This window comes from Oncorhynchus kisutch, linkage group LG6 (assembly GCF_002021735.2).
Source record: "Oncorhynchus kisutch isolate 150728-3 linkage group LG6, Okis_V2, whole genome shotgun sequence".
Taxonomy (NCBI): Eukaryota; Metazoa; Chordata; class Actinopteri; order Salmoniformes; family Salmonidae; genus Oncorhynchus; species Oncorhynchus kisutch.
Window position 1 is genome coordinate 66,129,500 of NC_034179.2, and position 15,804 is coordinate 66,145,303.

Consider the following 15,804-nt stretch of genomic DNA (forward strand, 5'->3'; position numbering starts at 1 on the left):
GGATAAACTAAGGTAGCAGGCATAACATGTTGACCACATCGCCCGCGTCGCAAAATAAATGTACACATACATGTTATTCAATCATTGCTCCCACACTGCTCAGGTGTGCCAACAAGCGTCTGCGTTGCCAGGCGCTAAAATAGAAGTTGCTTCTATTTGTGGCACAGAACACGCTGCAAGTCCTGCCTCTCCCATCTCCTCATTGGCTTTTAGAAGCATTTGCCCACTTGCCATCTCATTGGTTATACCCACGCGGGTGATTGAAAGATAAAGAGGTCAGTGTTGGTAATACACCTTATGAAATTAGTTGCCAATCGCCTTATAAAGTCCAAAAACAAAAAAGCCTGGAAGGAGGAGAGATTACTAGAAATGATTCGGTTGAGCGTTTTATGTGTGGATTAATTGCTGGAGTAGAGGACCTTGTGTATTTCAGGTAAAATAACATCTCAATATGTATATCCCAGGACAAATTAGCTAGCAACAGCAAACTAGCTATCTAAATAGGATAAATTAGCTAGCAACTGCAAGCTATCCAAATTGCCGTGAATGTTTTAATGCTTTTCGACCTGTCCCCAATTTAGTATAATTGGTCCAGAGTTTGTTTTGACATTTCAACCTGCATGTTGTGGTGGCATTTGGTGTGGGGGAACAAAATCAATTTGTGCACGATGCCGCATGCGTCCGGTTTGGGCATGGTGTAAAAGAAACGCCTGTGCCGTTTTACGGGCTTCGCCTCTTCCGCTCTCCTTTTCCCCTAAATACGATGCTTCCGGTTTTGGACACCCAGCTGAGGGTTTAGGGAGGAGAAGGGAGGCTTGATAGGTGGAGCTAATGCGCAGCTGCTGATACTCCTCAAAAAATTGCAGGGCAGGATTTGGAAACTGAATGAACTGTGTGCAGAGGTCTCTTCACAAGACATGGACGCCGGCCCTCAAGTATCCTTATGTAACGTGGGGATCCCGAAAACAACAGGATGCTTAAAAGATTCTCGAGATTTTTTCGGCAAATCTTTAACCTATTGTGTTTGAGATTAAATATTATAACGCTGGCCGTCGTCTATCGAAGACGTGATCCGGGACATATGATCCGTTCTGGTGTTGTTTTATAGGAGCGAGTTGGAATTAAAATACCTATTTCCACTTGATTCGGCGACATACTGTATCTCTAAATACGAGATTGGGTGGACACGTCACTGACGCTGGTAGCGTGCCGGACAATACATTCTCATAGGTGACTTTTCTATATGACTTGCATTCTACACATGCTTGCATTGGAGTGAAAAGGCAGATCGACGGGCGGGATAGCGTGGTCCACTTTAATCCCTGTGTCGCCCGAGTTGGTCAACAGTTTTGGAAACACCATTCAAAAACACTGGACGGAATAATTGTTTTAACGTTTTTTTGCCTGGCAATTTTTCCTAATCACAACAGTTTGTTTGCTCCTGTTTGTGCCCTCTGAATTAAGCCACAATATAGGTCGGTTGCGTCACTTCATCTGACAAATTGGAGAACAAGAAGTTGTAATATTGTTACAACTCTGTTTGGGAGGAAACCTTCCAATGTGTTCTATCCCCGCGATATGTGATGACATCCTTCGTTGCGCTCGGTGTTTTTGAAACCCTCTCTTGTCTTCTTTATTCTAACGGGAGGAGATCAAAGGACATTATCTTTCTATTTCGGGCTGTAGTTAGTTTTGCATGATGTACGACAGTGAGGATGTGGTGGGACTCACCCCTAGTCCGAACCCGTTTTTAACCATGGATTACTACCACCACAACCGAGGATGTCTAATTCCCGATAAGAGCCTCGTACCTGCGGGACACCGTCCCTTCAGTTCGTCCATCAGAAATCAACACTGGAATGGATCAAACCACTGTAGGTTGATTTCCACTTTACTTGTTCTCGACTAACCAGTAATTGATTGTCGAAAGTAATACGCATGTACCAAGGCGCACATATAATGTCATCCGTAGATATTACGAGCATGCCATGAAGTGTGCTGTTGATTGTTGGGCGATATGAGCAAAGCACGAGCCCTCGTTGTTTTACTGTTTCGGGTCTTCGGTAGGCTTCATGGTCTGTCTCAAGTTATTGAATGTAGGCCAAACTAACTTTTGTCGACAGTGCATCATCAGTTAAATGTATTTATTTGAACTTGTATTCTTGGCCAACTCGTCACATTATTTTACCCTACAACTGGTTACCTTCGTTAAAACATGCAACATTTATTTGCAACATCTAATAACATTGTGGCAATCCATTCTAACCGCCGTATTACGTTGTTTCAAACTGCTTGCAAAAACTAAAACCATGCCATGCTTGAGGCGCCTTGTGACTCGTTAATCTGTGGCCATGTCTGTGTTGCCATACTAGTGTTTATATATACACAACAACATGCTATATATATCCTGGGCCTACTTTCTCACATGGGAGAAAAATATCATGTAACATTGCCAAAGAACAAGTAAATCTTTAATTAATGATCAGTATGACCGAATAGATATACAATGCTTCTTTGCTTCCAGATTTTTTTTGACAGCCTTCAGTGGCATTTAATGTTTAATGTCCAAAGACCACACACTGGGTAGGATAGTAAGGTCATGTATTGGTAACTTGCTGACTCATTAGTCTTTTATTTTTTTATGGTAGCCAACAAGTCAGTGTCTGTGACTTGTGAGGAGGAACTAGGTTTATACTTAGAACATGTCTGCTCCAAATTCACAAGAAGTGTGATGATGGCACGATGTTGACCTTAGTCACGCTTCAATGCTTAGAGGTCACCTATCACAAGTTGGTGTCACACATCATTTTGTTCAGTTAGAAACGGTTGATAATGTTTTACCCTTGATGCACTACTTTTCCAACCTAACATTCAATTAGATCGATTGTCATTCAAAACAATGGTTAGGCTACCAATGGTAAATGTGGAATGAGTCGTGCTTGACTGAATCACCCATGTAACCCCTAACCTTGGGGTCCATTCTTGACAAATCCCTGCTATGTGCTCAAAGTGCAAGTGTGACGTTTTGATGGTCATAGTCTGCCTGGAAACTTGGTCTCAGTGATTGTTCGGACATGTCAACATTGCTAAGCTTGTGTAAGCCTGTTGGAGGGATCATTCGTTCACTGGCTCAGCTCCCCTTTCTCATGGAGATGGGTACGATTGACCAAAGTATTTATGCCCCTCTGAAGGGGGCAAAGAGGTCAGGAAGACTAGGGCCATATCTGAAGGAGGTTAGGATTTAGCCCTACGCCCAAAGATAATATGGTGGCACTCACAGTAAAGTGTGTATATATATATATATATATATTCTACAATCTGGGAAAGAGCTTTTTCAATGACAACACTTGGGTATTTTTGATTTAAACTCTTGAGATATTTTCTATAGCATGCTCATCCCTACACTTTCAGGTCTAATTTGATGTTGATAGTCGATTGTTGTTGTCATGGAGAATTTATGTTGACCACAGCTTTCTCAGTTTCATCAGAGTCGCTCTTTGAAGGTCTCTCATAGCAATTTCCTGATGGGAGAACAACACTGCTGAGATCCCAACAGGGTGTTGAGTCACAAACCAGGGTTCTGTTCAGTAGAGACAACATTTTGGAACTGAATGGAACAGGGAAGATCTTGCCTACCTGAACTTTTCCAACAACTAGAGGACTGATTTTCATTGCAACACGTTCTGCTATACGTTAGGGCTGGGCGATATGGCCTAAAAATCATATCTCTATTCTTTTCAAACTTATGGGCGATTCATGATGTAGATCTCGATTCTAAACCCTCCCTCCCCAAATCAGCTTTGTTGTGCAATACACTGCATTTCAGACAGTCAGCAATAATCTAATGAATTCAGGCCTTGTGAATTTAACCATAGGAACCACTAGGAATTACATTATTTGATCAAAATAGTTTAATATGCTCTTTGCAATAATCACTGATCTGGCTTTCAAGTCTTAAAAAAAAAAAACACAAATCCCCCTTTAAAAAAAAATGTTTTATTACCAGAACCACTAATAATGACCAAGCAGGCAAGTGTATCAACTTGGATCTATTTGCTTGCTAACACGGTAGCTGTTATGAGAATGAGAACAAGTAGCCAATTCCTTTATATAATGACTTTTTATGCTTATTGCACATTTATAAAACACATACTAGACAGCTAGTATAAGTTTTTGGCGAAAAATGCTGCTGGTGGTATGTGATACCTCAATGCCACATGTGACAAACTGAGCATACGTTTTCCAGAAGCAATGTTCATTGATACTCTCGTTTTAGTAGTGTCTGCTCTGCGCACAATTTGAGTAGTTGAGACTTAAAACGGGCATCTTTAGAAAAGGTAACTTCTCCCCTATTACTATAAAATGATGTTTCGGTGTCCATGTGAGCGACGATTCCGGTGGACCAAACCTCAAATGCAAATAGTGAGTTGAATCCGCTTGTCAAACAGGAAGAAGTGATCTTTTCATCTTTGTTGTTGTGAGTGGCAGGGGGAGGGACTTGGCGTGTGTAAATTGGAAGGTGCACAGTCTACAAGCCATTTCACACAGCACAGAAGGAGCGAAGGAGACGAGGCCAAAAAGACATGAGAGAAAGCAGACATAAACACTCATAAGAATGAAAAAATGTAATCGATTCTTGCAATATAGGCATTTGGAACAACGCACAAAAACATAAATTAGAATTAATCAAATGAATTTGATATGTTGCCCAGCCCTGCTATACGTGTGTCCTTCTGAACAAGACCCAGGGATAGCAGCCTCCCAGTCTTATAGTGGCAATATGCTACTTTTTGGGTGACCTGACCAAATTCAGGTTATAGATCTATCACGCGCTAGATCTGTTCTATGTGAGCTATTTCTTCCCATTCTTAATTTTTGTGACTTTTATTTTGGTTTTGTACACCAGCCTCAAACAGCTTAAACAACAATATTGTTGGTCATGGAAATTGAATTTCACAGCAGTTTAGATTGTACAATTATTCTCTACACTATCTTATTTTGTCAAATAAACTGAAATGAGTAACTATTAGTTATAGGTACCAGGAAACCGTGGAGCAATTTCTGTATAGTACAACTTTAAAAACAGCTCAGAGATCCAGACAAACTTTGTGGAAACAAGCCCAGTGCAAAGCTGCATTGCCTCTCACTCGCTCTCTCTCTCGCTGTCTCTCTCTCTCCCTCGCTCTGTGTGAAGGCTGAGGGTGACTGTTTTGTGCGCACAGCAACACTCAACAAGTATACAGCACCACCACCTTACTACGTTGAACTATAACCCCTGCTTTTTCCAGGCTTTTTGAAAGGAAGAGAAGCCACCATTCGATTCATGAATGTTTGCCGGGGCGCCCTGCCGCCGACCCATTTCATGCCAAAACAAACTTGTGGCAATCGCAACTCACAAAGAGGTAGACAGCCATTCAGTCCCGGCAGTGAAGTGCCATTTAGTTCAGCCCTCCTCGGGATAATCCCCCAGAGCACTCAAGTCAGAAAGCACGGTTATTTTGAGCTTTTGTCTCCCCCTTCCCCAAGGCGTTCTCACGTCAGTGTAGGTCACTTTGGCGTAGAATGGAAGTCGTTGGGTCGCCTGACCCCTCAGTGTCTTTATTTAAAACATCTATTTTGGTAGTGATATAAAAGCAAGCCTTAACTATGATTGTTGTATTGGGTGATATTCTTAGCCATAGCATTGAATAGGACTGGAAATAAGCCAACAAGTCTGTCTGTTTAATCACCGTGTTCTCATTGAGGTAGTGACTGACAATAGTGCTTGGATAGCCTTGATGTCTGAGCAAGTGCCGACACTTTCACTGGCTTGAAAGAATCCTTGTAGGAGTGTGTGAGCAACGCCTAGTAAAAGGCGGGTACTCAACTCGAGCACCCTGCCTCGCTGCTGGCAAAGTCCCCACACCTCATCAGGGCAGCGAGAGGCTCCATCCCGCGCAACGGAACTCGGGTCACATCAATCACAGGTTGTTTGAAATGTCCTCCATCATGTTGACTGCTGCTGCGGCCCGGAGTAGAGTCTTGCAGGCAGGGGAGGAGACTGGAGCTGGGTATGAGATGGAGCCTGGATTATAACCACAGACCAGGACTTTGGTAGCCTGGTCACAGGTCTGTCTGTGCTTTTGTGTACACCATTGGCAAGGTAAACATGTGTCATGACAATTCCATTTGGAGTTGGGAGCAGAAACAGACAGGCACCAGGTTAGGACTTCAATACTCATTATTACACTGTTGTTATCCACCTCTGTTGGCCAAAGGAAATGAGTTTGTTCCAGGATTACACTTTTCAATCCCATCGTCTCAATTGCTGGACGGTCTGCCTTTATGTCCATGTCTTCACCATATTGGAGGACCAGACACCTCCGATAAAATATCTAGCTTGTGATGAGTGCATTTTATATTTAACATTTAGGATGTATTAGTGAGCATGATGACAAATACAGCCTCGTCCGTTTTGGTGGCATGTCACTCATCCTTAAGTCCTGGCATCCAAAGAAAAAAAAACTGCCACCTTGAATTTCCTTCCCCAGCTGCCTCTGGTCTAATGGCTCTCTGGTGTGGTGTGTTTGGCATGGAGTGTGTGTGGAGCTACTGGGAGCCCGACGGCCGTCATGGCACTCTTTTGTAGCGCCTCAGAATGGAAGTCCTTACTAAGGAAGACCATGTGGCGTTTTAATTGTTTCCCATGGACAGCGTTGCTCCGCGCCGGCAGGGAACGATCACCCGGGATGGAGGAAGTGGAGAAAAGGCAGCATAAGAGGGAAAGATATAGGGGGGGAAGAGAGAGAGAGAGAAAATGAATGGTGTTAAGTGAAAGAGAGACGGAGGTAAGAAAGAGACTAAGAGAGGAAGCAAGAGAGTGCTGGACACAGTGGGAGGAAGGGAGGAAGCAAGAGAGTGCTGGACACAGTGGGATGAAGTAAGAGAATGCTGGACACAGTGGGAGGAAGTAAGAGTGCTGGACACAGTGGGAGGAAGGGAGGAAGTAAGAAGAAAAGGAAGGGGTCGTAAAAGAATGTTCCGGCCTACTGGGGCTTTTCGGGGGTTGCAGTTTGCGCTCCAGACAGCGTGGCGAGACCGCTGTCAAATGCAGATCTCGCGGGCAGGCCTCTCTTGGCCCTGCCAACAGCCCAACATGGCTGGCAGCGTCTGCTCGGTGTTCCTGTGGTTTGGCCGACCAGTAGTAGTAGGCTGGCTCTGCGTTGAAGGGATGTGAGGGATAAACGGTCTGGCAGCAGACACTCGGTGGAGATGACAAAAGTGGTTGTGGCTGCACTCTCCTCTTGGCCACAGTGTGTAAATAAAGCCCGGCGTGTAGCCCTACTCCCCCCTCCCACGTCTTTGCCATGCGGTGTGTGCCGTCTTAGATGGGGGAGAGGCGCTTTCTTTAGGGACTGCCAGCTGGTATGGGCTGTGGTTTTAAAGCGAGGGCCTACTCTACTGTTGCAGCTCTGTGTTTTCGGGGCCTCCCGTCTTACCATGAGTAATAGCCCGTTGAGAAGGGAAATGTGTAGAGCGAAGACCCGATTTCAGAAGCGGCTACTCCAACTTCCACGGACAGTGTCCAAAACAAAGGCGATACTGTTGTCTAAAGAGCCGAGCGCACAATCTTCTTGTGTCGCATGTGTTAGAAGCGGAATGCCGAACGCTCATACGCTGCACTTTCGAGGACTATGAAATGTTCTCGTATAAAATGCATTTGGGAAATGGGATTGATTTCTGTCTCGTTCACTTCCCTCTTGTGCTCATAATTATTTTTTGCACCTACACACATTTCAGCATAAACCAGTGTGGATGTTGCCTGTAGTCCATGGCTTCTGGTTGGGGTATGATCCCATCTTTACTACGATGCAACACTATTTACCACACAACTCTCAACAGAGCACAGTGCCCTCTCTGGCGGAGACAGACGCACTCCCGTACCTGCAGGCTAACCATTAGCCTAGCTCCTCCGTAATCAGGGAAGGCTGACAAGACACTAGCACTGAACAGGCGGTTCCTTAGAGGTAGTGCTGAGTCGACTTACTAGCAGACGCTGTTGCACAACTTAATGATTTAATGGCCTGACCAGCCCTGTTGTTGTGGTGCCTGGTAGATTAGAAAGTGTTGCCTGGTACTGGATAATGGTGTGGAGTGTTTGGTGTTATAGAGTGGAGATTGGGAATTGTTCTGTGTCTGTTTAGTGAAGGCAGTTAGGGAGTGTTTGGTCTGGGGCTTGTTTGGGCTGGTTGTCTCATGGTTCTGTGTTAGTCCTCAGTTGTGTGGTCTAGACAGTGTTCAAATGGAACTACAGGGTCCTCCACTTGAAATGAAATATTGCAACACGTTATTTGTGGTATTCTTTAACAAGTGTTTCTCTGTAGTTTGAGTTGAGTTTTGGTTGTAGTCTGCATGCAAAAGTATATCTACATTTGTAAAACAAATTTCTTTTGGAAGACTTGTGTAGGTGTAATTCCTCATTTTTATTTAGTCCATATGTTTTCTATTACAGGGTTCGGTACGGTCATGAAATGTCAGGCGTGGAAAAGTTTTGGAAAATGAAAAAAATCCCAAAAGTCTATGTGAATAGTTTATAGTTTATTCGCCATTAGTCAGCACTTCTACATAAAATAATTTTCTCTGGTTGGGCTCCAGCTCACGTTTTTTTTGTTCGATCACTTCTGATCATGTAAATATTTTATCAATCAAATAAAAATGTACAAATCAAATGACATTTTGTCACGTGCGCTGAATACAACAACCATACAGTGAAATGCTCACTTACAAGCACTTTAACCAACAATGCAGTTTAAAGAAAAATAAGTACTTAAAAAAACACATAAGTGACAGCAGTAAAATAACAATAGCTAGGCTATAGACCGGGTTACTGGTACAGAGTCGATGGGCGCACCGGTTAGTCAAGGTAACTGAGGTAATATAAACAGGTAGGTAGAGTTAAAGTGACTGCATAGATGGCGATCCGGTACCGCTCGCCGTGCGGTAGCAGAGAGAACAGTCTATGACTAGGGTGGCTGTCGTCTTTGACAATTTCTAGGACCTCCCCCTGACACCGCCTGGTATAGCGGTCCTAGATGACAGCCGGGATCGGAATGACACTCGTGTACCTGTGTTTGTGCGTGTCACCTGCATGGTGCGAGACGAATGGGCCATTGGTCAAGGAGAGACGGACGGTCGGACATTGCAGCAGCACGTAGGCCTAACCTCTAAAATATGATAGAGAACAGATAGGTAGATAACTAGGTAGGTAGCCAATTCAAAACACATCTTGTACCCTCTAGTTAATTGTTTAGCTATTATTAGCATTTGTTAATGTTTTCGGGCATGTCCCCCCAAAAAAAAGTTCCACCGACCTTCCCAAACTGGCTCTGTGTTTGAGCAGGGCTGTATCAAAAGCCTGCACACCCAATAGCTCTGCTGACTGGGGGTTGACCACATGTGCTTTATACAGTTGCCTAACAGGGATTCTACTTTGTGGGAGGTCGAGTGCCTTGCTGAGTGACATGAGATGGTACATGGGATCAGAGAGCAGCCTCCCAGTGTCGATATCACACAACGCTTGCTTTTTTTCTACGTACAATTGTCGGTCATGGAAATTTGGAGTCACGGAGTAGTCATGAAATTCCATTTCTCAAAATGAACCCTGGTATTAGCATTGGCTCACTCCAAGTTAGTGTTGGTTGCAACAAGCTTAGCTTGTGGTGGAATGTAGGTCTCAAGCACCCATAGCCCTTGGCCTAGAATAAGCCCTAAAGTGTCTGATGTCTGTTTTGGTCTGAGGGTTTGTTTTTCCTCTCAATAATCCACTCCTCTCTGTCCTCTCTCCTTTTCTTAATCGGGACTTTACTCAGAAGTGGAAGAGCTAAAGGGGCGCTGGAGCGAGATGGATGTCTATTTGTGCTGTCCTAAGGCGGATTTGAAGGGCGCTGTGCCCAAGCACACTGACAGTTTCTGGGCTAAGGATAAACCCGCCTAAGCCACTCTCAGCCTGTGGGCTTCGGCTGCTCGCGTACCCCTAAACCACTGACTTTCATTGTGTCTTTCTCACTTCTGTGTGGATCGCACTGAGCTCGGGAGGAAGGAAGGATATGGTGTGAGCGATTGGATAGAATGAAGTGAGGACAAAGAAGGGTGATGCAACAGTCTTATACGAAATTAATTGTCCCCAAAAAATGTAGACTATAGCTAGTCTATAACAAAAAAGTATAGCCGATGACAAATGTATAGGTTGCAGTAAATGTAGGTGCAGCCAAGATGGTGCATTTAGCCAGCTATCAATCCATATGATATTCCCTCCTTCCCATGTAATTCCCCTGGCTGTGGTGTGGCTTCCCTCAACACCACCACCAACGCTAAGCGCTAACTAATTGGATTTGGACATGAGGCTTGAATTCCGCACAGGCATAACTTGCGTAGTTTGAGCAGCACTTAGAAAGAGCAGACCAGACGGTTGGGGGGAGGGAGGGGGGGGGGGGGGGTGGCGGCGTCTTCTCCTCTGTTACACTCCGTTAAAACACCAAGGAAAAGAGGGCAAGAAAGAGAAACTGAAGAGCACTTGTAAAATGCGGGCTGTAAAAATAGGGGAGGGAGGAGAGAGCCTGCCGGCCAAAACCTGCTCTGACAAGGAGGCCCAGAGGGGAACGAAGGGGGGTGGTGTCTGCTCAGAGGGGCAGAGGGCATCAGGAGTGAGCAGGTGGATATATGGGGACAAAGGGGTGGTGCAAGTGAAGGGGGCTGCCCATCATGGTTGTAATGTCAAGCAGAAATCCCAGAGCGGGTCAAAAGCCTGCGTATAACCACTGCTTATCACCTCGACTAACCTGTACCCCCGCATGTTGACTCTGTACCGGTACTCCCTGTATATAGCCTCGCTATTGTTATTTACTGTTAGTTTTTTTTGTCTTTTTTTACTTTAGTTTATTTAGTAAATATTTCCTTAACTTTATTTCTTGAACTGAATTGTTGCATAAGGGCTCGTAAGTCAGCATTTCACAATAAAGTCTACACCTGTTTAACTCAGCGCATGTGACCAGTACAGTTTGATTTGATGTAGTCAAGTCACTAAACTTCGGGTCGAGTCTCTAGTGTTCGAGTCCGAGCTAAAAGCTGCCGTCCAACCATTTAAAAATCTAAATTCTGTTCCGTTGTTGTTAAGGAATAACTATGTAACAGCTCTATAACGTTTGATGCTGTAGTTTAGTATGTTAAATTATGCAACAAACAGAGTTTCTGACAAAGTCACTACTGGCCGAGTCCAAATCTGAGTCACGAGTCAAGTTCGAGTCCTGGACTGGAGTACGACAACACCGCTGGTTATCTACCCACACAAACACACGTACACACACCCATCTCCATTCCATACTTACTAACACACGTACACACACCCACCTCCATTCCAAACTTACTAACACACGTACACACACCCACCTCCATTCCAAACTTACTAACACACGTACACACACCCACCTCCATTCCAAACTTACTAACACACGTACACACACCCACCTCCATTCCAAACTTACTAACACACGTACACACACCCACCTCCATTCCAAACACACGTACACACACCCACCTCCATTCCAAACTTACTAATACACGTACACACACCCACCTCCATTCCATACTTACTAACACACGTACACACACCCACCTCCATTCCAAACACACGTACACACACCCACCTCCATTCCAAACACACGTACACACACCCACCTCCATTCCAAACTTACTAACACACGTACACACACCCACCTCCATTCCAAACACACGTACACACACCCACCTCCATTCCAAACTTACTAACACACGTACACACACCAACCTCCATTCCAAACACACGTACACACACCCACCTCCATTCCAAACTTACTAACACACGTACACACACCAACCTCCATTCCAAACTTACTAACACACGTACACACACCAACCTCCATTCCAAACTTACTAACACACGTACACACACCAACCTCCATTCCAAACTTACTAACACACGTACACACACCAACCTCCATTCCAAACTTACTAACACACGTACACACACCCACCTCCATTCCAAACTTACTAACACACGTACACACACCCACCTCGATTCCAAACTTACTAACACACGTACACACACCCACCTCCATTCCAAACACACGTACACACACCCACCTCCATTCCAAACTTACTAACACACGTACACACACCAACCTCCATTCCAAACACACGTACACACACCCATCTCCATTCCAAACTTACTAACACACGTACACACACCAACCTCCATTCCAAACTTACTAACACACGTACACACACCCACCTCCATTCCAAACTTACTAACACACGTACACACACCCACCTCGATTCCAAACTTACTAACACACGTACACACACCCACCTCCATTCCAAACACACGTACACACACCCACCTCCATTCCAAACTTACTAACACACGTACACACACCAACCTCCATTCCAAACACACGTACACACACCCACCTCCATTCCAAACTTACTAACACACGTACACACACCAACCTCCATTCCAAACTTACTAACACACGTACACACACCAACCTCCATTCCAAACTTACTAACACACGTACACACACCAACCTCCATTCCAAACTTACTAACACACGTACACACACCCACCTCCATTCCAAACTTACTAACACACGTACACACACCCACCTCCATTCCAAACTTACTAACACACGTACACACACCCACCTCCATTCCAAACTTACTAACACACGTACACACACCCACCTCCATTCCAAACTTACTAACACACGTACACACACCCACCTCCATTCCAAACTTACTAACACACGTACCCACACACTCAATCCCAAACGCACGTACACACACCCACACACACACTCTGTGCCAACCCTATCCCATGAAAGCACCCATCGCCCTCACACATGCCAGTTCATTAATTATGCAGATGAGCTCCGTAAGGTGCTTCAAATTAGCGCATTAGCCTAATGAGCCGACAACCTCCATCGAGTTACCGCAACGACCGCTCGACCCAGGGAGTCGTTTGAGCACCACCGTCTGAACCGATGCGGCCACGGACAGGAGGCTGTGTGGCTCAATTGGTAAGAGCACGCCGGCTACCAACGCCAAAGTCATGGGTTTCAGTTCACACAGGGATCCCTTGCACACACTGAATTGTCGTTACGAACAGTAGCCTGAAGACCTCTGGTTTGAGTATCAGAGCGCAGTAGGAGGAAAGAGAACACACAGATATGTTGGAGTGTTCCTGTTCCTGCTGTTGTGTTGACTCATCTGTCTGTCATGGTCATTCTGTACGGTATCGAGATCTCTCTCTCCCTGGCCCTTACAGGTAAGAGGAGATGGTGTAAACATGTAGCCTACTGTTATTTACCAGGGGGATGTTACAGTGCCTTCGGGAAAGTATTCAGACCTCTTGACTTCTCCCACATTTTGTTACGTTACAGCCTTATTCTAAAATTGATGGGGGGGAAAAAAGAACAATCCTCAGCAATCTACACACAGAACCCCATAATGACATTGCCAAAACAGCTTTTTACATTTTTTATTGTCAAATGTACATAGGTATTCAGACCCTTTGCTATGAGACTCGGAATGTAGTTCAGGTGCATCCTGTTTCCATTGGTCATCCTTGATGTTTCGACACCTTGATTAGAGTCCACTTGTGGTAAATTCAATTGATTCGACATGATTTGGAAAGGCACACACCTGTCTATATAAGGTCCCACAGTTGGCAGTGCATGTCAGAGCAAAAACCAAGCCATGAGGTCGAAGGAATTGTCCTTAGTGCTCCGAGACAGGATTGTGTCGGCACAGATCTGAAGGGATTGAAGGTCCCCAAGAACACAGTGGCCTCCATTCTTAAATGGAAGAATTTTGGAACCACCAAGACTCTTTCTAGAGGTGGCCGCCCATGCCAAACTGAGCAATCGGGGGAGAAGGGCCTTGGTCAGAGACGTGAACAATAACCCGATGGTCACTCTGACAGAGCTCTAGAGTACCTCTGGAGATAGGAGAACCTTCCAGAAGGCCAACCATCTCTGCAGCACTCCACCAATCAGGCCTTTAGGGTAGAGTGGCCAGACTGAAGCCACTCCTCAGTAAAAGGCTCATGACAGCCCACTTGGAGATTGTCAAAAGGCAACTGAAGACTCTGACCATGAGAAACCAGATTCTCTGGTCGGATGAAACCAAGATTGAACTCTTTCGCCTGAATGCAAAGCGTCATGTCTGAAGGAAAACTGGCACCATCCCTACGGTGAAGCATGGTAGTGGGAGCATCATGCTGCTCGGATGTTTTTCAGTGGCAGGAACTGGGAGACTAGTCAGGATCGAGGCAAAGATAAATGGAGCAAAGTACAGAATGATTCTTGATGAAAACTTGCTCCAGAGTGCTCAGAACCTCAGACTGAGGTGAAGGTTCACATTCCAACAGGACAATGACCCTAAGCACACAGCCAAGACGACACAGGAGTGGCTTCGGGACACGTTTCTGAATGTCCTTGAGTGGTCCAGCCAGAGGCCGGATTTGAAACTAATAGCTGAGCAGCAACGTTTTCCATCCAACCTGACAGAGCTTGAGAGGATCAGCAGAGAAGAATGTGAGAAAATCCCCAAATACAGGTGTGCCAAGCTTGTAGCGTCGTACCCAAGAAGACTCGAGGCTCTAATCGCTGCCAAAGGCGCTTCAACAAAGTACCGAGTAAAGGGTCTGAATACTTATGTAAATGTCATATTTCAGTTAATTTTTTTATAAATGAGCAAAAATGTCTACTAACCTGGTTTGCTTTGTCATTATGGGGTATTGTGTGTAGATTGATGAGGGCGGGGTCAAGGCGTCTGAATACTTTCCCGAAGGCACTGTAAGTCAGTATGGTTAACTCTTCATGGCATGTCCCTATAACCACTACACTCTATAAAGACGTTCAACCAACTTAACTCACTGGGGTGGTGCTACTTGTCCTGATCCAAGTATAGATACATGCACATCTGTGTTAAGGGGAAGAACGAGGCCATTTGGGAGAATCTGAAGATCGATGAAAGAAGTGCAATGTGTTTATTCCGTCCATCCCATCATACCACCCCTCCCAGCCTCCGTTTTCTTGCTCTCACACGCTCTCGCTCCCTGGCGCCCCCGTCAAAACCCATCCTATATGTAATGTCATGGCCAGGAAAGGGGCGTGTGCCTTTGTCAGATCTGCAAACGCGTCAACATGGAGAATGCCATTAGACACCAGTGGAGTTGAAAGCTCAGCTTCAGTTAGGCGCTCATTGGAGCGAGGACTCTGGGGGGAGAGAAGAGAAGTTAAGTGATTGTAAGCACTTACAATGATGGATTAAGGAGCCAGAGAAACAACTGGAGACAAATGTAATACTGGCTGGCGTCGCCTCCCAAAGACAATAATAATAATACTATTTCTGCTATTATGATGAAGCTCATCGATACACACGTGTGTTTTGTATTTATAATCTCTCACTCTCTCTCACACACACACACACACTACTTACCGTATACTAACAGAGACACAGACACATCACCTTGGGGTCGTGGTTGCCTTTAGGTTAAAGCTGTGTGGCAGTTGTGCATACTGTGTCACCTTAAAGTAATTCTCCGGTTACGTGTTTCCGAACGCCCCGCTTTGGGCTGGATGTGTCAATGTGTAGTTCGTACAGGCATAATCTTATGAGCAGAATGACTCTCTTACCTTTTTTTAATGAACCACAAAATCCCTAGTTTGAAAGCAACTGTTTCCTTTAAGCTGTGCCGCACCATTCTCCCTACATTTTCCCCCGTGT

The 15,804-nt window shown here is 45.0% G+C and overlaps 1 protein-coding gene across 2 annotated transcripts in view; it reads left to right on the plus strand.

The window, feature by feature from the left end:
* rarab (retinoic acid receptor, alpha b) overlaps positions 1–15,804 on the plus strand; it is a 158,466-nt gene that overhangs the window by 108,205 nt on the left and 34,457 nt on the right. Inside the window, exon 1 of one of the 2 annotated variants that reach the window (XM_020476058.2) lies at positions 830–1,874. The exons of the other annotated variant lie outside the window; for it this stretch is intronic. Within the exon in view, the coding sequence (XP_020331647.1) occupies positions 1,697–1,874 (178 nt within the window). The 5' untranslated portion in view covers positions 830–1,696. Of the gene's footprint in view, positions 1–829; positions 1,875–15,804 lie in introns of those variants that run through there. 2 annotated transcript variants of the gene reach the window in all.